At 43.4% G+C, this 23,010-nt stretch overlaps 1 protein-coding gene across 2 annotated transcripts in view; it reads right to left on the reverse strand.

The window, feature by feature from the left end:
• SMYD1 (SET and MYND domain containing 1) overlaps positions 1 to 23,010 on the reverse strand; it is a 44,730-nt gene that overhangs the window by 5,326 nt on the left and 16,394 nt on the right. Inside the window, exons 2-8 of one of the 2 annotated variants that reach the window (XM_024558596.4) lie at positions 21,976 to 22,152; positions 16,950 to 17,163; positions 14,099 to 14,229; positions 11,801 to 11,839; positions 8,255 to 8,444; positions 3,221 to 3,313; positions 996 to 1,159 (exon numbers count right to left, since the gene is read on the reverse strand). In XM_024558596.4, coding sequence (XP_024414364.2) covers positions 996 to 1,159; positions 3,221 to 3,313; positions 8,255 to 8,444; positions 11,801 to 11,839; positions 14,099 to 14,229; positions 16,950 to 17,163; positions 21,976 to 22,152 — 1,008 coding nt within the window. The remainder of the gene's footprint in view (positions 1 to 995; positions 1,160 to 3,220; positions 3,314 to 8,254; positions 8,445 to 11,800; positions 11,840 to 14,098; positions 14,230 to 16,949; positions 17,164 to 21,975; positions 22,153 to 23,010) is intronic. The other variant, XM_024558597.4, reaches the window with a different exon arrangement.

Genomic DNA, 23,010 nt, shown 5'->3' on the forward strand with positions numbered 1-23,010 from the left:
GGGCATATGAAATAATCATAACACATACTCCCAGCCTTTCTTGTGCCTGCAGAGTATTTGACAACTTATAAAATACCCTCATTGAAGTCCATCTGCTTTCCCACCAGTGCTGTGAAGCATCTACAGCCCGTTGGGAGGGGACTGAGGCACAGAGAGGTGAGTGAATTGCCAAAACCCCACACAGCGAAGATGTAAGAGCTGAGATTCTGCCTGAGCCACTGAGCCACCCTCATGGGGAAAGGAATCAGGATTGTGCTCCAAACTTTCCTGCAGGAAGCTGGGAGCTCTCAGGTGCACCCTAGCCCTCTCCCTGGAAAGCAGTTGGAAGTTCAAAGGAAAAAAATATATAACTTGAATGTCCTTCCTGGGACAGAATTTTTCCCTCTTTGACATCTTCTCAACAGAGCTTCCTTTCAACATGTTATACGGTTTTCCCACATTTTGTCTAAAAGTTACATCCTCCCCCCAAAATGAACCTTCTTGTGCCCACACACTCATTTGGCCAGAAATGCAAGTTAACGTGCCAGTGCGGACAGAGAGGACATTGGCAGAGTGAAGGCAAGGGCACTGTACCTTATAATTTCTAAGAATGGCTGACACCTCATTTTTCTTTAGTAAAAGAAAGCTCATAGGATTTCCTGTGTTGATGGTTAGAGAGAAAACCCTTTCTAAGCATATAAAATCAAGCTGGACATAGCCTTAAGGAAATTGAAAGCAGAAGACACCATCAAGTAATATTGATACATGAGCTGGAGGACTTGGGAATGATCAGGGATGACAAATAGGTTTCATCTCAGATACCAGCTCTGATTATTTGGTTGTTACCACGGGAAGCACCGTGATTAAAAAGAATAAAAGGCCCCATTGTAAAGAGCCCCAATTACTGACACAGCAGGTACAGGAGGGAGAGGTAGCAACCTGTGTGCCATCTAGTTGTCCTGCTTGGAAAGGACATGTTTCCCGGAGACTATGTGAGACCCAGGATTGTCACCTACATATAGCCATCCACCATCCTGCTGGCGTAGTGTGAGGCCTCCTCGAAAGCCTGGAGGTAGGAGAGGACCTCTGACACAATGCTCAGCATCCTCAGCGTGTAGATATTGGTGTCAGAAAACACTGACTCCTGCTTCTGCAGGCACTCTCGGCATAATTTCACAACCTAGAAGACACATAAGCCCCATCCATTACCAATGCATAGTACGTAGCACATGCTTAATTTACATATGGGGGCTAACAATGATATCGGATGCTCCTTCTTTGAAAGTTGAGGAAATTGCCGACAGAAGTGGGAAAGCAACAGCGTGTGGTTTGAATAGCAAAATGGTCCTATCAGGGTAAGATGTAGGGAGGGAAAGGGTAACTGCAGTTACAACTGAATGGCAAAATGAGGAGTTTTCATCTGTAAGTCAGGTGATAGCAGGGAGTTATGAAAGATAGAGATCTATCTTTACATCATTTTAGATATATATTTTTTACTCTCACAATAATGCAGTGAGATAGGTTCCACTAATATTCCTGTTTTACCAGATAAGAAACTGAAGCACAGGGAGGGTAAGTGCTTTGCCAAAGTCACACAGGTAGTGTGCAATGGAGCAAACCAAGCAATCAAGGTTTATCTTGACCACCTTTCCTATGATTCTCCAACCTGGCTATGCTCTGTAATCACCTGGAGACATTTTTAAAAACACCTGCTATGCCTGAGCCTTACCCTCAGAACAATTGAAACCAAATACAGTATCTGGGGAAGGGACCCTGGCCTCTGTGGTTTGTATAAGCCCCAGGTGGTCCTTGTGCACGGTGAGGTTGAACAATCAGGTTGGCCCTGCTTGACATATACAGGATGGACTGGCAGGGAGGGAGGCCCTGGGAGGCTGGCAGAACCACCAGGAGAACCCCACAACGGTCCTGGTGAGAAACAAGATGGGTCTGACCCCGATCAGCCCAGCGTCAGGCTGTTCTGTCTCATTCACATGCAGACACGGGCTCAGGTTGTACTCTGCAAAGTCAGATGGTCCTTAGATTTTAGTTGTTCATGGTTCTCTTCTTTTTCCCTTGCCACTGTCATGGGAGAAATGCCACACAATGCCTTCCATTTTAAATGAGTGGACCTCTGCTCTGAGACCATAGGCCCATGAGGCAACTGGGTGGGGGTGTGGCAAATATAGGCTGGCCATCCACCCATCCTACAGGCCATTCTCTTACACTGTGGGGCAGTGTCCAGCCCTACATCTGCCCCTGGAGGTTTTGAATGGACAAAAGGAGAAGTGACGAGGAGGGGAGAAGCCAGAGGACTGGGATGAGTAGGGCCCTCCTGATTGCTCCAGCTCCTATGTTGTGCCTCCGACATAGGTTTTCCATATTGTTCAATAACTTTGTTCACGTGACCATCTCCCCCACCTGAAGGAGCTCTGGGAGTCAAAGGTCATGTCCTGTATCAATCTCCCCAGTGAGGGCTCAAAAATGTGTAAAGAGTGAGTGAATAAAGGATGAAAATGAAGACCTCTCTTCATTTTCATGAGTTGTTTAAAGAGCTTGGGAAAAATAGGGATTTATGTTTCCTGTATTCTGTTGCAGATTGGATAAATCAACCTTAGGAGATGAGACACAAGAATCTATATTTCTAAAAAGCTGCCTAGGTGAATTCAGTGCAAGTGCTCTGCAGGTCAGCGGGTCTCAGTTTTGGATGCGCATTGAAATCATTTGCGAGCTTTAGAAATCCTGGTGTCTGGGTCCCATCCCAGGAGAGTCTGGTAAAGTTGTCCTGGATGTGAGCAGTGGGATTTTTCAGTGACTCCAGTGTACAGCCAGCTGAGAACTCCTGGTGCTTCAGGAGCCAGGGTTACATGCTCAGTTAGTAGAGACTGGAAACTGTAGCCAAGACATGCATTTAATTATAGGAAAGCAAGCAACCCACTGCCATCTCCATTTCTCCGTTTCTGATGCCAACTTGAGATATCACAGATCCCCCAGGGACATTTGTCAGGCTGCCTGTGTTCTCAGCCCCAGTTTCAGTGGGTTGAATATTCACTGAGAACACACCCCTGAGAAGTGCTAAAAACATAAGGGCAAGAGGAGTCCTGGTCTCAACAAAGGGACATCTTCCTGAAAATCAAGCTACTTGGTAGCCTCTCCATCTTCACTCCACCCCATTTCACTTCCTGACTGGAGAAATTTTCTGCCTTCCTCTCTGCCCCTATCCACCAATAAAAGGAATCCTTACCTCGTGGTACAAGCCCTCAGAGCGAGCCTTGTCAATTTTTTCTAGTGTATCCTTAGAGAGCTGTGTCATCTCCTTCACCGCATCCTGAGAGGGCTGGGAAAGGGAGGGACACTGAGTTACCTCTCTGCATAGTTGCCATCTTTGATGTTCAATGTGTAACAGAATTGATGCCTTCCTCATTCTGAAAGCTTCATTCCTATAAATACTGCACAAGATCCCTACAGCTTTTCCAGCTCCCTCATCACGCTCTGACTCATGCTGTGGTTGCCATGGACCAAGCCCCAGAGCCTTACTGCCAGCCAGTCATCCTTACCCTGTACTCATCATGCCTGGGCTTTTGGACCCAGGACAGAATCTGACGTTGCCTCCTGTTGTATTTTCTCTGGCATTTTGGATTCTCACTCTATCACCCAAAATATTTTCCATTCTCCCTCTGTACTCCAAGTCAGTCATATACATTGATACTGCAGATATGCCCTTGCTTTTTTGTCTTTGCCCAAGTCATTGACTTAAATACTGTACTGGCTAGCACAGGGCTGAGAACAGAGGCTGAGGACTTGACTAAAGTTTGTACTCCAGGTTTCCACTGGAGTTCATGAAAGACAGCCCTCTAGACTATGGGAATCCAAACCCTCCCAGTGTCTTAGCATCCAGTTCATATTTCCTTGTTTTCACCAAAAGAATATTATGAGAGAATCTGTCAGCTATCTCTGTAAAATCTAGACTCATTAGGCTTACTGCATTTGCCTGAGGAATCCAGTGATATCGTTTTTAAAAATGTGGCTTCGATATTTGAGGCAAGGAGATACCATAATGAAGAAGTCCATGAGGGCACCATAATTGCAAAGGAAGAGTCCCAAAACTTTTCATAGTCCAAAGGAAAAGTGTATCTGCTGTGCTTATACCATATCAAAAGCTCTTTTCTGATTTTTGTTTGCTTAAGCGAATATGATCAAGTTTTTTCCAAAATGAAAATAAGTTTATTATTTATCCTTACTATAAAATTAAAATATATGAAAAAAGTATGGAGAACAAAGTAGAAATCCCCCAAACCCACCCCAAAGATGGACACAGCATTTTGAGGAACATTTTACCATATATATATATATATATATATATATATATATATATACACTTATACACACACACACACACACCACACACATATACATGAATAACATTTAAAATATTTAACAACTGGTACTGTAAAGGCTCTGACAAATTAGAACGGACACTAACCATAGATAGTGAGTACCCCTACATGGCCTTCTCAGCGGGTTCGGCTGAATTGCAGTCCTGTATGTGCACACACATGTGTGTGTATATGCTAATAGAATCAAATATTTTTTTCTATTTATTCTGTTTTTTATTTTATTTTTCAATAACAATTTACATGCAGGGTCATAGAGCTAGATAGAACTAAGGCTTCCTAATTATTGAATTTATTTGGGTGACATTGGTTAATAAAACCATACAGGTTTCAAGTGTACAACTCAATAAAACATCATCTGCACACTGCGTCATGCACTCACCAACCCAAAGTCAAGTCTCTTTCCTTCCCCATTTATCCCTTCGTCTCTCACCTCCACCTCCCCCATCCTCCTTTCTTTCTGGCTATCACCATACTGTTGTCTGTGTCTATGTGTCATATATATATATTTTTTTGCTTAATCCCTTCACCTTTTTTCACCCAGCCCCTCAACCCTACTTCCCTCTGACAATTGTCAGTCTGTTCTATGTATCTGTTCTTCTCTTTCTATTCTGTTTGTTAAATTATTTTGTTGATTAGATTCCACATATAAGTGAGATCATGTGGTATTTGTCTTTCTCTGACTAATTTCACTTAGCATGATATCCTCTAGATCCATCTATGCTGACTCAAATGATAAGATTGATACTTTTTATGGCTGAGTAATATTCCACTATATACATATATTCAATAGTCCAAATATTCTGATAGATAGATAGATAGATAGATAGATAGATAGATAGATAGATAGATATTCCACTATATGCATATACTGGGAAAGAATTGGTATACATATATACACCAATGGCATATATACCATTGGTATATATGGTATACCATATGGTATATATATACGATATATATATATACCATTTTTCCCCCATTTGTCTATTGATGGGCACTTGGGTTGCTTCCATATCTTGGCTACTGAAAATAATGCTAGTGAAGGTAGGAGTGCATATATCCTTTTGAATTAGTGTTTTGGGTTTCTTTTAATATCTACCCAGAAGTGGAATTGCTAGGTCATAAGGCAGTTCCATTTTTAACTTTTTGAGGAACCTCCACACTGTTTTCCATTGTGGCTGCACCAGTCTGTATTTCCACCAACAGTGTACAAGGGTTCCCTTTTCTCCACATCCTCGCCAACACTTGCTTGTTGTTTATTGATTCATTGAGGATAGTTATTCTGACAAGTACAAGGTGATGTCTCTTTGTGGTTTTAACATGCATTTCTCTGATGATTAGTGACAGTGAGCAATCTCTGATGATTAGTGACAGTGAGCACCTTTTTATATGTCTATTTGCCATCTCTATCTCATCTTTGAAGAAATGTCTATTTAGGCCCTCTGCCCATTTTTAAATTGGATTGTTTGTTATTTTGGTGTTGAGTTGCATAAGTTCTTTATATATTTATGATGTTAACCCCTCATTGCATGTATCATTGGTGAATATCTTCTCCCATTCAATAGGTTGTCTTTTTCTTTTGTTGATTGTTTCTTTTGCTGTGCAAAAAATTTCAGTTTGACGTAGTCCTATTTGTTTACTTTTTCTTTTGTTTCCCTTGCCCAAAGAGAAATATCAGGAAAAAGAAAAAAAAAAACATTGCTAAGTTAAATGTCAGAGAATTTAATGCCTATGTTTTCTTCTAGGAGTTTTATGGTTTTAAGTCTTACATTTAAATCTTTAATCCATTTTGAGTTTTATTCTTGTAGATGATGTAAGAAAGTGGTCTAGTTTCATTTTTTTTTGCATGTACCTGTCAAATTTTCCCAACACCATTTATTGAATAGACTACTTTTATCCCTTTGTACACTCTTGACTCCTTTGTCAAATATCGACCATATAGGTTTGGGCTTATTTCTGGGCTCTTTATTCTGTTCCATTGATCTCTATGTCTGTTTCTATGCCAGCACCATGCTGTTTTGATTAATACACACTTGTAGTGTAGTTTGAGACCAGGTAGTGTGTACCTTCAACTTTATTATTCATTCTCAAGATTGCTGTGGCTTTTGGGGGCCTTTTGTGGCTCCATATAAATTTTAGGATTATTTGTTCTAGTTCTGTGAAATATGCCATTGGTATTTTGACAGGAATTGCATTGAATCATAGATTACTTGGGCAAGTCTCTTTTGGGCCTCAGTTTCCTCATCTGTAAATGACGAGTTGGACTAACTTACTAACAGTTCCTCCAAGCTGTTTATCCATGGTGGCGTCACAGTTGCCTTTCTTTCTTTTGCTCATAATTCTTCATCCCAGCCTGATAAGCCCCCTCAGTATAGCAGCCATTGTGACTCATCCCCAAACTTTCGATTGACACCAAAATCGTTCCTGACTTCTCAATATATGTATGTGCAAACCTAGATAAAAATAAAAGCCAAATATTTTGAAAATAAAATGTAAATTGATAAAATTTTCCTTAATTGTAGCTTTGGGCTTTCTTCATTTAGCCTCCTTAAGTTTTTCTATTGCCCTCTCATCAGCTGTAGTTCTCAATAGGATCATGGCAATTTTTCAAGGTTGGGGAATCAATCTCTCTCGTCCTCCCTCTACCTTTTCTTCTGATTCCTCCTCTTGTGGCCCCTCCCCCTCCTGCTCTGTCTCCTGCCTGTCTGTTCCTCTCTGTTTTCTATTTTGTGATGTTTCTGGTGGGCCTCACAGGCTGGAGCAGTGGTGGTGGCTGTTTCCACTACCCCACACCAGACTTGGTGCATAGTTTCTGAAGGGTGTTGCTGTCAAGACCCCTGGCTGGTCATGCTCTTAGAATATTTGCATTCCCAGCCAAGAGACCTTTCTTCCTAGGTCTCTCTACCTGAGGCTCTGCTCTGAGGTCTTCTTTAGACCCTTCTATGAAGGCCTCCTGATGGGGGAGGGAGTGAGGAGACTTGCAGACAGACACTTTTCCCCACTCTGACTCAGCACCCAGTACCCTTCCTCTCCTAGTCTTTCCCCCATGCCCTCTCCCCCAACCCCTCACCTCAGGGCTCATAAAACTGCTGGAGCCTTTTGTTCTGGGCCCCTCAGCAGTGAGATGAGCCCCACATCTGTGCTGATCCACCTGACCCTCTACCAGTATACCTTTCCATGGGGACAAATGAAATAGGGGAAGTCTGCCTGCCCCAGTTCAGCCTCTTGCTTATCCCACTGTAGGAAGTGATTAAGGGAATACTGCTTTAATTGGCTACTCCAGCACCTGGCAGTTCCACTTTCTCCCAGCTCAGCTGAGCTCCTAACATCCCCGTCAGTAAGCCTTGCCGCTGCTCTGTGGTCTCACCATCAGCTAGGCAACAGCTTCTCAGTGCTTAAGCAAATTAACCAACCTAAACATTGCCCCATCTCCACATTGCCCATTTTCATGGGACTAGGAATATCTTTGTGATAACCAGACAATGGTCTCAATATGTGAAATTTTCAGCATTAAACTGCAAAGGAGCAAAGAGAAGACTAAAATTTACTGAGTGTCTATTGTTTATGCCACGCCCTTTACTTATATCATTTTGTTAAATACTCATAACAACCCTTGTAGTGGTTGCCATCACTCCTATTTTACAGGTGACAAAACTGAGTAATGTCCCCAAACCCAAATACCCAGCAAGTGGTGGTGCCCAGGCACTAGCTAGGACCTGTCTGCGGTGCACTGTTCATCACCCCATGCAGTCTTCCCGGGGGTTACAGGCTGGCCTTCTGGGAACTAATGAGCAGGGGTGCACTGATTAGCTGTGGAATCTACCCATGCCTGGCTCCTGTGTAGGTGGCCACAAACACCCCCAGAGTAGGGCTGTGTGTACCTTTGGGTCGTCTTTCACCCCCAGAAAGAGGTCGTCCTTCAGCCCTTTCTGGCAGTGCTCACATGTGCAGTCAAAGTAGTACTGCTTCTTCAGCTGCTTCTTGCGTTCTTCGCTGACATTAAGGAAGTCAATATAGGACACTGTCAGCTCTTCTCCTTCTGAGATCTTGCCCAGGGCCCGGAGCTCAATTCTAGAGCAGGGCAAAGGAAAAGAGTAAATCAAATTTAGGGCTATCCAAGTGGCATTTGTGCTCTTCAAGTTTCAAGGAGTTGAGTCTCAAAGACAATAACTTGAGAAAACTCCCATTCTCATTCAGTATGAAAGAAGGTGAAGGGATTAACCAAAAAACATATGTTCATAACACATAGACATAGACAACAGTGTGGTGATAGCCAGAGGGTAAAGGTGGGTGGAGGAAGGTAGAGGTGCAGAAAGGCAGGGAGAATGGGGCTGGAAAGACTTTGCTTGGGGCAATGGGCACACGATGCAGTGTGCCAATGACATTTTATTGAGTTGTACACTTGAAAGCTCTATGGTTTTGTGAACCAATTTCACTCCAATAAATTTAATACAAAATATTTTTTAAAAAAGAAAGAAAAAGCCCTGGCTGGTGTGGCTCAGTGGACTGAGTACTGGCCTGTGAACCAAAGGGTTGCCAGTTCAATTCCCAGTCAGGGCACATACCTGGGTTGCAGGCCAGGTCCCCAGTAGAGGTGTATGAAAGGCAACCGCACATTGATATTTCTCTCCCCCTCTTTCTCCCTCCCTTCTCCTCTGTCTAAAATATATATATATTTGAAAGGAAGAGAGAAGGAAGGAAGGAAGGAAGGAAGGAAAGAAAGAAAGAAAGAAAGAAAGAAAGAAAGAAAGAAAGAAAGAAAGAAAGAAAGAAAGAAAGAAAGAAAGAAAGAGAAAACTCGTATTTCTTCCAAAAAGGGGAGATGTGGCCTACTGGATAGTTTTCTAGATAATTCTGCTCTACTCATTATGACAATCAAATCTGCTCCATTCTGTAAATTGCTCTGAAATCTGCTCAAATAGATTCCCAGTAGACTACTGGTCTTGGTCTTAAAACCATACATAGCTTCCACGCCCACAATTATCCATGTACGATTATCCAATAAGCTCCTGATTGTTAACAAAGGAGGGAGAAATAACAATAAAGTGAAAACTGAAACAAGAGAAGACTCAACAGTCATTTCTACTTAGTTTGGAAACTGCTCCCTCAGAAACACACATATTCAGTTACCCACAATCTTGGCCCATTCTGTGTCTAACTGTAAGACCCTTCTTATCTCAACCAGTGGTTCAGGCCCACATTATGTGAGGAGACTGATTTAGAAGGTCTGCTGACAGCAAACAGAGTCTGGCTCTGTTAGTCCACTGCATCATTCACTTTTGTGTTTATTAGGGACAGGGCTTTTTAGCTGAAGGTGGCTAGCAAGAGCAGATGGCATTTCAATCCCCTTTCAGCCTAGACCTGACCCTCCAATGACCTAGAGCACAACCCACTTTGCCACGTAACAGATGCAAAATGTGCTGAAGACAAAAGCTCACTCCAGAACTGACATCCAGGTAAGCCAAACAAGCAGAGATCAGCCTGTGGGCCTCTCAGCCACGCACAAGGCCAGAAACTGCAGAAAACAAGTGGTGAGCCCTGCAAGCTGGACCCTAAGCTGTGCTCCTATATCTTCCCAGAACTCTAGAGACTTACTACCCAGTAGGAAACCATTGCCCAGAGAGTGAGCGGCAGGATGCAGAGGCCGGGCAGAGCTTCCGCAGAGAGGTCCATGGTCATTTCTTTTACCTCCCAGAGAGGCTGTCAGACACCGTGTGAAAGGTGGGACAAGATTTCAGCACCACAGAAGCATCCTAGTTCAAGGCATCCTCTTCCACATGCTCTGAAGTGACAATTGAGTAAGCAACTACTGAACAGCAGTGACATGCAAGTCCGGGCACTAGAGGTGACCACTCAAGATAAAAGATCTTTCTCCCAAAGTGGAGTCCACTGACATGCCAAATAAATGCGATAATATACATAAAAACAACTCATATGGCACCTAGCAAAATCTAAGTTCCCGTTCATCTATTGTTCCTTTTTTCCTTTCTTCCCCACCCCAATTTTTGGCAGCAGCTCTTACTGAAGTGATGAAAGGCAAGAGGGAAAGGGGTGCCCAGTGATTCTACTCACAGCTCTGCTTGGAATCCTAGTATATTTGAGCTGCAGGGAATCAGCCCCCTCATTTCACAAATAAGGGTACTGATGCCCAGAGAAGTGAATTAACTTCCCCAAAGGTCCCATAGCACTTTGGCAATGGAGTCAAGATTATAACTCAAGTGCAATTCATGCCTCACCACATCATATTGGCCTCACCTGGTTGTTTTCAGTCTGCCTTGTGAGTCTGCAGTGCATGGGAAGTGAGATGCACCAAAGCCCTTGGTTTTAGGACTCTACTAATGTCCTAAATAGTTCCATGTGAGCAATATCTGAGTCAGTGTTAAGAGTGGCTCCCAGGCGTTTGGTCATGGTAGGGTCAATAAGCATGCTAAACCCACCAACCCCTTTTACAGAGGCAGTTTCCCATAGTAACACATCTCCATTCAGTAGTGATTCGATGGCCAATAAGTTAGAATTTCCAGTAGCTTTATATCCCATCCTGGTTAAGCCAGCTTGTACAAGGTCTCCAAGTATCTCAATTTATTTCAATAATATTCAATTTAAGTATTTCTTGTAGAGACTGGGAAGGTCCCGTGAGACACTCTCATCTTGACCTTTGCTCTACAGATGTGGACCAAAATGCCCAGGAGATGATGTGAATCATTCAAAGTCATGTGCAGTGCATGCCAACACAGGCTAAGGTGCACAAGCCACTCTCCCCTGCACTCCTAAAGCCCAAACTTCCATGCAGCATTTTGTTCTAAAACCAAAGAGCATTTCCAGTATTTCAAGCCCAGCTTGAGAAAAAAGACCCATCTGGAGCCATTTGTTTGTGATTAAGAAAAGTCAAAAGTAAAATCTAACCCAAACCACTAACTCATAGTTAGCCAGAAGCAGTAAACAGAATACTATGAATAAATATTTATCAAAATATCACAGTTATGGGTGCAATTTTCAGAAACCAGTCTGGGTGAGAGGTTGGGGGTTATAAACAAACAGGTAGCCCTTTAGTAGGTCAGTAATACCAGCAGTCCCCATTTCATGGTAAGCAGGGTTTAGAGGGACAATGTGGATTTTTGCCAAGATGATGTGGGCCAGAAAGGACTATCACACTTTGATGATGGAGGAACAAGAGAAGTAAGGAGTGAAAGAGGGGGAAGAGAGAAAGCAAAGTGCTGAAAAGCCATCAGGTGGTAGATGAGTGAAGAATAAAGTGATTAGTTTAAATGCTTAGGAATACAGAATTCAAAAAGACAAGACTCTGGAGCGCAGAAGGACATTACAGACAGACAGCAGCCATGGAATCTTGGGAAGGGGTGGCCCCAGCAAACCAGGCAAGTGAGGGAGGTGGGTCAGAGGATCAGGGAAGTTTGCAAGAACTGACCCACCTCATCTGGGTGTGAAACATGGATTTCACTGCCTCATGACTGAAAGACAAAACAGACACCCAAATAGAAATCATTACCATTGACTGGTCCTGCACAGCTAGCAAGGGTGCACAGTATTTCAGGTTATGCAATCAAAGCTTTGGCCATAACAACAACCTCTATCCCAGCCCCTATAGCTGGGGTCACTTGACAAGATGTAGCCTGGTATAGTGGAAAGTTCACTGCATTTAGAATGGGAGGTTCTGGGTTCAAAAGTATGCAGCCCTGGACAAGTGACTTTCCTTCCCCAGGCCTCCATGTTCTCACCAATAACCTGGCAATAAGATTTACGAGACAATACATTTTAAAGTAGAATGCTGCCCTGGCTGGTGTGGCTCAGTGGATTGAGTGCTGGCCTGCGAACCAAAGGGTCGCCAATTCGATTCCCAGTCAGGGCACATGCCTGGGTTGCAGGCCGGGTCCCCAGTAGGGGGGTGCATGAGAGGCAACCACACATTGATGTTCCTCTCCCTCTCTCCCTTCCTTCCCCTCTCCCTAAAAATAAATAAATAAAACATTTTTAAAAAATAAAATAAAGTAGAATGCTAAAAATAAGGGATAGAAAGCTATTATTATCCCACTAACAAGTATCTTAGACAAATAGGTGTTGCCTCTTTTGATGTCTACATCACAGAGAGTTTGAACTGTGTATGGAAACTGGTTAGGTTACACAGGTAGTAGATAAAAATTGTTAGGGTTAGAATTGGGCCCCTAACATCATGACCAGTGTTCTTTCCACTAGAGCAGGCAGCTAGACCGGGACTGAAAAGTCACTTTCTCTTGCACAACAACCAAGAAGCCTAGGTAAAATGTGGCTGCTCAAAATTAGTGGGTGCATAGAAACCAGAGCAGATCCTGGAAATGACCTGAAAAATGGGCTCCCAGGTTCCTGTGGCTGTCACAGGTAGTGACAAGAGCCCTGGGTCACCATTGCTTAGTGGAGGGGTATCCAGAAAGGCCAGCCCTGTATATGGCTGAATTTGATCCTCTCTGCCAACCACGCTAACCCTGGACAACAGAAGGCTTAGGAAGGGAAACACAAATGCTGTGAAAAGATTATCATCTGGATGCAAAATAAAATTCCCTGTCTTGAGTGACTTTCTCAGTTGCTTAAGAGCCTGATGTCATGTGGGCCCTTGCTTCCAGAAATAGGAAAGAAAAGGGAAACCAGAGTCCCTACTATATTGGGGCTTAGACCTGATTCTTGGCTCAGAACCAGAAACTATTGTCTTTGGTTTCTAGGAAGTTTGGGGGGAAACTTGCTCAATGCCAATGACTCAGAGTCAACTTGCACCTGTCATAAGAGCTTGTCTCTAAGAGCAAAAGCAATATTGCTCAGGCCTCATCCTCCAAATTCCCCCAGCCTGAGCCATGGGCAATGGGTGGTTCATCTTATCTTGTTTGCTGACTCTTCTCCTTTTGAGCTCCACCCCCAAACTCCATTCTTTACCCTTCTGTCCCCTCTGGGCCTTCTTTGGGATGGAGTCGGGGTGGGTGGGGATGTTGATGACTGACCTCTAAGGACCATATCACCCTGTTTGCTTTGCCTGCTCACTTCAGCTTGGGGTTGGCCAATAGGAAGAGAGAGAGTTGGGGTGTTTAGTCTCCTGGCTTCCTCCCTGCTGCTTATGGTTCCAGCAGTGGCTGGTTTCTCTACAGGAACAGCCAAGATGCTGGGGAAGAAAGGGCCTCTCCCATGGCTGCGGCTCTCACCAACCACAGCAGTACATCTTTCATTCCTAGGTCTAGAGATAATAATGGTTTCATGCTGCTGCTAGACCCTGGACACCTTACCATTCTTTGTTAGTTGCTTAAATGATACCCACATTTCTATAAATTGTTCTTTTATTAAATTCTCTTCAGGTAGACTCTGAGTGTGCCTTCTGATTTCTGCTGAGACCTTGACTAATATATGCTTCTGCCAAGCACCTTCTCTGTTGGTGATGCTTTATAATGACCACTAGATAGGTAATTCAAAGCATCAAGTTTTAAAATAGTAGTTAGAGGTTTATCTGACATATCTAGGCAAGCTCAAGAAAGACACAAAGACTCAGAAATTACTCATGTGGAATTCTTTGCTATCCCCCTCATTGCCTTTCTACTAGCCATGATTATTCTAAGTGAAATTTCTGTTTTCTTCCCATTTGAAATCCATGCTAGTTGAGGTCCAACAGTTTACCTTTGGCTTAAGTCAAGTGGAGAAAGCACCATAAGGCCGCCCCATCCCCATCACACCACCCCAGTGAAAGACATACTCACTTGCCATTGTTAAATATGACGGTGCAGTTGGGCCAACAGTCGTGGTTCACCAGACCCAGGTTGGGGAAGATGCCCACGCCCACTGCCTGCAGGCCTCTCTGATCGCTGAGCGTGAAGCCATTGCAGTTAATCTACCCAGAGGAAAAAATAAACGAGTCAGCTAACAGACACAGACTAGGGACAGAACACCATCCTAGCTACTGAAAGTTTTTTAAAAAATAATAAAAAATTCAAAACCAAGTCTAATCCTGGAAATGCTTAGAGAATATGGAAATAAAACAGTCTCCTATTCTCTGTGTGATTCCAAATGACCCTCAAGATTAGTGCCATGGGCAGGTCTCATATTTGCTAAAATATAACACTACCTTGAAAGTTTGGGGTAGCTATTTTCCAAAAAAGGCCAAAGATGGAAATGCTGGTTCTGGAAGTCTCCCCCTTTCCTGCATCAGGGTGTCTCATGAGCCTCCCCAGTATCTGTTTGGTTTCTCTCCGTGCACTACTCTGTGTTACTGGGTGTGCCTGTGCACGCACGTGTGTCTCCCCGGCCTTCTGCTTTCTTTGTCTGCCCACCCTCAACTCCTATGGCTGCTCATAAGACAAAATTGACATCTTTTTCTTGTTATTTGCATCTGCTGAATATTTATACTCCCAGTTCACAATTTTAAACTCTATGAGTGGAACATTAATCTCTGAATCCAAGGCAAATCAAGTTGGTTATTTATGACACTCCATTTATTTCTTTTTCCTTAAAAACAAGTGGTTCTTTACAGAAACAGGTTCCAAATATCTGCTATCAGGGTATGAAAATGCATAAGAATAAATATAACCTAAAATACATTAACAACTGCACAGAAATGTCTGCTTTATCTATAAATAATATAAATAAATGTATACTATACATACTATAATGTACATTGATATATGTATATTCATATGCATAGCACATGGCTGTTTCTTATTGATATTGGAGGACTGTCACTTCCTCCATTCAGTCTCCTGGACCATTCAGCAAGGAGGTGAAGTTAGGCCTGTCAATGCCACTAACAAGCCGAGTTACCTTAGTTAAATTTCTTTTCTCTGAGCCCAGGTTTCCCCATCTGTAGGTTGGACTAGATAATTTCTGTGATCCTTTCAGCTCTACACTTTGGTGATTATGCTATTCTGTGGCTATAGTCGCCATGCCACCTAGGGATGCCCAGAATGGTCTATGACACTCATTCACCCCAAGCCTGTGGAGCCTAACAGCTAAGATTAGCAACTCTGCCAGCAGGCAGACTGCTTCTAGCCCTTCCATGGACACCAGCTCACAGTGGAGGTCATATAACCCCTCCGGGCCTAGGCCTTCTGTTTACAAAGTAGGAAAGTTAAAAGCAGAAACTGCACCTTGTATTGTAAAGATTGCATAAAATAATACATGGTAAGATGTGATAGTCAATTTTATGCGTAGTGCCCACATATTTGGTCAAACATTTTTCTCTGTGTTTCTGTGAAGGTGTTTTTGGATAGATTAGCATTTAAATCAGTAAGTAGACTTTGAGTAAAGCAAATTACCCTGCACAGTGTAGGTGGCCTCATGCAATCAGTTAACAAACTTAACAGAACACAGACTGACTTCCCCTGATCATGAAGGAATTATGTCGGCAGATGGCCTTTGGACTCAAACCACGACTCTTTTCCTGAGGGGGGGTGTCCTGCCTACCGGCTTGTCAGACGATTTTGAATTTAACAAGCCTCCACAATCTCAAGAGCTAATTCATTAAAATAAATCTTCTCCTCCTGATAGATAGATGACAGACAGATAGATGATAGATAGATAGATACATAGATACATAGATACATAGATAGATACATAGATAGATAGATACATAGATAGATACATAGACAGGCAGCTAGTTCTGTTTCTTTGGAAAGCTCTATTACAGAAGCACCGGCACAGGATAAGCACATGATAAGAGATGTTGGTTGTGATCGTGCCGTTGTTGTTATTACAATAATCCCCCTCTTCAGTTCACCAACACCACAGACGGTGCTGGGCCGGCCAGATGGAAAACATCTACCCCCACCTCCCAAGGCCTGCTGACCCTCAGGACTTCCAACCCCACCTCCTGGACTCTCATGACTACATGAGGCCTGGCTTTGTTGCTACAAGACAGCACACTCCGAAGGCCCTTATTTTCCTGTCTCTGGCTTCCATATCCACCACTCCAGGCTCCCCATTAGCCTGCCCATCAGATCTGGGAAAAGGAAGGACTTTTTTTTTCAAAGTAACTAATAGGCAGGAAGGGATGGTATTGGATCTTTGTTTTCAATGTGGAAAGGAGGAAATACAGGAAGTGCAGATCAACAAGAAGGTAAAATATTCAAATCTACCATTCACAGATCATGGAATGTGCCCTGGCTGGTGTGGCTCGGTGAATTGAGTGCTGACCTGCGGATGGAAAGGTCACAGGTTCAATTCCCAGTCAGGGCACATGCCTGAATTGTAGGCTGAGTCCCCAGGTGGGGTGAATGAGAGGCAACTAATCAATGTATCTCTCACACAGTGATGTTTCTCTCCCTCTCTTTCTCCTTCCCTTCCCTTCTCTCTAAAAATAAATAAATAAACTTTTTAAAAAAAGAGATAATGGAATGTTTGTGTTGGGATGCCAAATTCAGATAGGGCAGGAATGACCTCATAGTAAGCAAGACCAGAAAGACAGAGGACTAGATGACAGTTGTTCATTTTAGGGCTCTGCCTCCCTGCAGCTCTTGGCCCCTCCTCCCCACACTGGCCTGGCAGCATCTGAATACTTCTTCATTGGACAATCCCAGCTGTCACCCACCCCCACCCCCACTTCATGAGAAATCATACCACACCAAAGATGTTCGAGATGTACTGCATACTGAACTGCTGGCTCTGGGGCAGCCAGTACTGCAAGAAAGTGTCCATGTCCATTCTCAGCTGCTTCTGTTCCTCTTCCCCAAAGTTTGCCACATGGTTCTGCAGGTCGTCCACGGAGACCAAGCAGCCCTCTGTGAGCCCAGTGCCCTCTCTTTCCACCCGCCACATGATGCGTGCAGCCAGCCTGTGAAGAGAGGCAGGGTTACAGAGACCCCACTGCATTCATTCATTCAACAAACACTCACTGACTGCCTAATGCATGCCACAGTATCGGGCCTAATATACAGCTCTGAACTAGACAGAATTTCTTCTATCATGAAGTTTGTTGTAGTGGGGGAGACAAAAACTTATTAAAGATCATTTAAACTAGGGTTAAATGCTATGCAGAAAAAAGAATAGGGAGACATGATAGAAAGTGGCAGGAAGTGGAGGAGCCAAGGGGATCAGGGGAAGTGGCATAGGGGAGTCACACTCAGGCTGAAAGTGGAATGAACAGGAGCCAGTTCTGTATTAATGGGGAAAGAGCAGTGAGTATATGAAGGAGAAATAGCAAGACGACCGAGGAAGGTGGAACACGAGTGAGGAGTGGAAAGTAAATAAAGGTGAAGAGGTGGACAAAAGACAGGCCACATGGGGTCTAGGAGACCACAAAAAATGTCTAGGGACACCGTGAGGTATGGCAGCCTGGGTCTCCCCTAGTAGTATGACTGAGATGAGCACTGGAAGAGTCTAATGGCCTGAGTTCAAGTCTGTTTCCACTCCTTACTGTGTGACTTCCCTGAACCTATCTAATGACCAGTAATGAGGATAATAACTATTCCATGCCGTGCTAACCTCCAGAGGTATTTGGAAGCCAAAGGGAGGTAATGGATGTCCACATCATGTGTGAACTTATTTATATTCTTAATGATTAGATGAAGAGAAGATGAAGAAGACATCTAGGTGAGGAAGCAGTATAAGCAAAGTCCTGGATGCAGCCCCAAACATGGCTTAAGCCAGAAGCAGGGAAGGATCAGGCCTGGCTGGAGCTGAGGGCTCAGGAGAACACAGGGCTGAGTGTGAGACAGAGGGGTACATTTAATCTTGACAGCAGAGAGGGCCCCCCTGTTGACTGTTAAACAGCCCATACCCACAAGATGGAGCCTGTAACCAAGGGACACTTTGGCAATTCTCTGCCATTCACTGACTGCAGGCTGGCCAGTCACCAGGGAGAGCTGGTGGCCTCGAGCAGACCCTGCCTCTGAAGAGAAACCCCCTTGACAAAACATGGCCCTTTTTTCCTCTCATCTGTGTCACAGGGTTATTTCTATAGAGTTGCCCTGCTGGGCACCCCAGGTGCCTGAGAGCCGAGATGTCCCCACATGGATGCCAGAACAGAACTGTGGAAAATAAGACTCAGTTTGGGGTATCTGCTATCTCCAAATATTAGGAAGAATATCACAAAGCTCAAAGAGTTGAGACAAATGGGTGACAGATTTCAACCCAGTATCAGAAGAAATTACCAACTGGGACTGTGCAGCTGGAGGGAGTGACCTCCTCATCACAGGAGGTAACATTTGCTTCTGGCCTTAAAGACTAAGTAAGATATCAAAGAGATACCTGCATCCCCATATTCACTGCAGCATTATTCATAGTAGCCAAGACATGGAAATAACCTAATGGCTATCAGCAGATGAATGGAAAAAAGATGTGACATTTTATATATTCAATCATGAAAAAGAAGGAAATCCTGACACTTGGGACAACATAGATGGAACTTGAGGACATTATGCTAAGTAAAACAAGCCAGAGAGAGAAAGACAAATAGTGCATAGTATCACTTATATGTGGAATTTTTTTTAAGTTAAACTTATAGAATCAAAGAATGGAAAAGTGTTTGCCAGGGATGGGTGGTGGGGGGAAATAGGGAGAAGTTAGTAAAAGGGTACAAACTTTCAGTTGTAAGATGAATAAGCTCTGAGAATCTAATGTAAAACATGATGACTATATTGATAACATGATATTGTATAATTGAAATTTGCTAAAAGAGAAATTAAATGTTCTCATACATACACAAAAATATAAATATGTGAGGTGATAGATGTGTTAGTTAACTAGATGGGGGGAATCCTTTCACAATATACATGTATATTAAAGAACCACAATGCATACTTTAAATATCTTACACTTTACTTCTGGTCAAGATGGAGGCATAGGTAGATATGCTTGCTTCTTCACACAACCAAAAAAAGAACAACAACAAATTCAAAAACAAAAAGCAACCAGAAATGCTAGAAAATCTGTATGGAAGTCCAACAACCAAGGAGTTAATGAAGAAACATTCATCCAGACCGGTAGGAGGGGCAGAGATGGGCAGCCGGTGCAGAAAGGACACATGGCAAGGTGGCAGCTGGAGGACCAGGAGGTCCCACATTTGCATGCGGATAAACCAGGAGGTACAACAGGGGAGCGAGACAGACTGAACAACCCAGGAATCCAGCGCAGGGAAATAAAGCCTCAAAACCTCTGACTATAAAAAACCTGTAGGGGTTGTGGCAGCAGGAGAAACTCCCAGCCTCATCGGAGAGTTCGTTGGAGAGACCCACAGAGTCCTAGAATGTAAACAAGCCCACCCATCCAGGAATTAGCACCAGAAGGGCCCAATTTGCTTGTGGGTAGCCAAGGAAGTGACTGAAAGCTGGCAGAGAGCTGAGCAAGCAGCATTGTTCCTTCTCTGACCCCTTCCCCACATACAGTGCCACAATGCAGCAGGGAAGTGGGTTGCCCTGCCCTGGTGAATACTTAAGGCTCTGCCCCTTACAACATAACAGGTGCTCCCAGACAAAAAAAAAAAAATATGGCCCAATGGGAAGAACGGATCAAAGCTCCAAAAACAGAACTAAGCAATGAAGAGCTAGCCAGCCTATCAGACACAAAGTTCAAAAGAGTGGTAATCAGGTTGTTCACAGAAATGGTTGAGTATGGTCACAAAATAGAGGAAAAAGTGAAGGCTATTCAAAGTGAAATAAAGAAAAATAGGGAACCAATAGTGAAGGGAAGGAAACCGGGACTCAGATCAACAATTTGGAGCAGAAGGAAAAAAGAAACATTCGACCAGAACAGAATGAAGAAACAGGAATTCAAAAAAATGAGGAGAGGCTTAGGAACCTCTGGGACAACTTTAAATGTTTCAGCATCTGAATCTTTGGGGTGCCAGAAGGGGAAGAGGAAGAGCAAGAAATTGAAAACTTCTTGGAAAAAATAATGAAGGAGAACTTCCTCAATCTGGCAAAGGAAATAGACTTCCAGAAGTCCAGAAAGCTCAGAGAGTCCCAAAGAAGTGGGACCCAAGGAAGCACACACCAAGGCACATCATAATCACATTACTCAAGATTAAAAAGCAGCAAGAGAAAAGGACACAGTTACCCACAAAGGAGTTCCCATAGGACTATCAGTTGATTTCTCAAAAGAAACCTTGCAGACAAGAAGGGGCTGGAATGAAGTATTCCAAGTCAGAAAGGCAAGGACCACATTCAAGATTACTCTATCCAGCAAAGCTATTATTTAGAATAGAAGGGCAGATAAAGTGTTTCTCAGATAAGGTCAAGTTAAAGGAGTTCATCATCACCAAACTCTTATTATATGAAATTTGAAAGGGACTTATCTAAGAAAAAAAGGATCAAAACTATGAACAGTGAAATGACAACAAACTCACAACTATCAACAACTGAACCTAAAAAAAACAAACAAAAATAAGAACAAACTAAGCAAACAACTAGAACAGGAACAGAATCACAAAAATGGAGATCACATGGAGGGTTATCAGTGAGGGGGCGGGGAGAATGGGGGAAAAAGCACAGGGCATAATAAGCATAAATAGTAGGTACAAAAATAGACAGGGGGAGGTTAAGAATAGTATAGGAAATGGAGAAGCCAAAGAACTTATATGTACAACCATGGACATGAACTAAGGGGGTGGGGAATGCAGGTGGGAGGGAGGGTGCAGGGTGGTGGAGGATAAAGGGGAGAAAAAAACTGGGACAACTATAATAACATAATCAACAAAATATACTTTAAAATATCTTACAATTTTATATTAATTATAACTCAATAAAGCTGAAACTTAAATAAATACATACATGCATACATGCATACAACTGTATGTGAAATTACAAAAAAAAAAAGAAAAAAAGGAATAGGATTTCAACAGATGGAACTAAGGGGGTCAGAGAGGCTAACAGAGCCATTTCATTCTGTAGTTTCCAAAAAATGACCAGCATGTAATGATTCCAGTCTGTAACTTCACATTCTACACACACGGTGAAAATCCCAACTTCACCTTCACCATCTCCTCTGCTCTCCACCATCAGCTTCATAAGCACCTATCTGCCGCCTAGCATCAGGCCCAGCTCTAGTGGAGCTCCAGGGCTTGGGAGCTCTTGAACTGGGGCTCTCCAGATGTTAGTTAGCCCTGAGATTTCTGGTGATGGCCGCTAGGGGAGGCCACTAATTGTTGCAAATACAAGTGCCTTTCAGGTGGAGTGGGTACAGAGGGCTGCATGTACAACCACCGTAACTAGTGGGCCTGTGATGACTTGAAAAGCTCAGTATTTTGTGAAGGGGGCAGATGCCATTAAGCTCTAACTCATTTTGCCAAATCTACAGATTTTGTTTTTTCAAGAGAGGCCAGAAAATCTCTTTTTTTAATGTGAAAATTTTCAAATTTTGAACATTGGCAGATCAATTTTTTCAAATTAAATATTAGGGAGTCATACAGAATGAGTCTGCAGTCAGCTCCAGCCAGTGTCTACAGTTTGGAGCTGCTAACCTGTTCTCCGTCTTAGATGGTCTCCCAGACCTACAGGGAGTTCATAGAAGTGACCATATTTAGTCTCTTTGAGGCTCTGTCCTGACTTGCACTTAGCCCAGCTTCCTTGGGCCTGGGAATGCTGTCACTGCCACCACCCCCATCTGACACTTGGGAATCCCAAACATTACCCCAGGGCCCAGCTCTGACCTGATGTTTTCATTGGGTACCTTCCCGTGTCTCTTGATGGCCAAACATTCATTTTTGTGGTTCAGCCAAGCATCCTTCTGGCAGGTGCGGTCACAGTAACGGGCAAACTTGCACTGCCCACAGTGGTGGAGCTTCTCCTGCCTCTTGAAGCAGGTGTGGCACACAAAGTTAATGAGGCTGGAAATAGAGAAAGAAAACATGATTGAGTTCGGAGGGGCACCATAGAAAGGAACCGCTTTGGCCTTTGAAAGACAGGGGGTTACGTACTGGCTCAGGGGTCAATCCTTGTCTTTCTAAGCTTCAAACTCCTACTTTTCAAAATCAGAGGCTTGGGCTTCCAAAGGTCCTTTTTAGCTATAACTATTCTTTTAGCAGATATTTTAAAGTGAACCAAATGGGAACAATATTGAGCTCTGCATGTAAGCCTTTCAATTTAATTCAGCAAGTGTAGGTTTATGACCTATAGGCACTGAGATTACCACAAGTTCCCAAAGGAAGAGCTGAACTTGCAATCACCATGCAGCATGAGGAGCACTATAATAAGGGAGGCACAAGGGTTCCTGGAACACATTGGAGAAGATACTTGAGGAACCCCAGGAAGTCTTCTGGGCCAAGGGAGTGTGAGTGGAAATTCCTCATGGTCCCACTGCCAAAAGTCACAAGTTATTGGCACCATGGCATGGTGGCAAGGGGGGCGGAGGGGAAGTGGCAGGATTCTGTGTGATGTATTGTTATCATTGTTGAAATGTACTGTCCCTTCTTCCAAAGAATAAAATATCATAACTATCCACAATGTGATGCAAGATGAAACAATGTATTTTATACCAAATGAGGTCTACACATTATGACAGGTCTTAGTTCTGTGTTTTGCAACATTAAGAATTACAAGGTTAGCCATGGCCAGGTGGCTCAGTTGGTTGGAGCATTGTCCCATACACCAAAATGGTGTGGATTCAATCCCTGGTCAGGGCACACACATATGTTATGTGTAGGTTTGATCCCTGGTAGGTGTGTGTACAAGAGGAAACCGATCAA

Source organism: Desmodus rotundus, chromosome 5, assembly GCF_022682495.2.
Source record: "Desmodus rotundus isolate HL8 chromosome 5, HLdesRot8A.1, whole genome shotgun sequence".
NCBI classification, from domain to species: domain Eukaryota; kingdom Metazoa; phylum Chordata; class Mammalia; order Chiroptera; family Phyllostomidae; genus Desmodus; species Desmodus rotundus.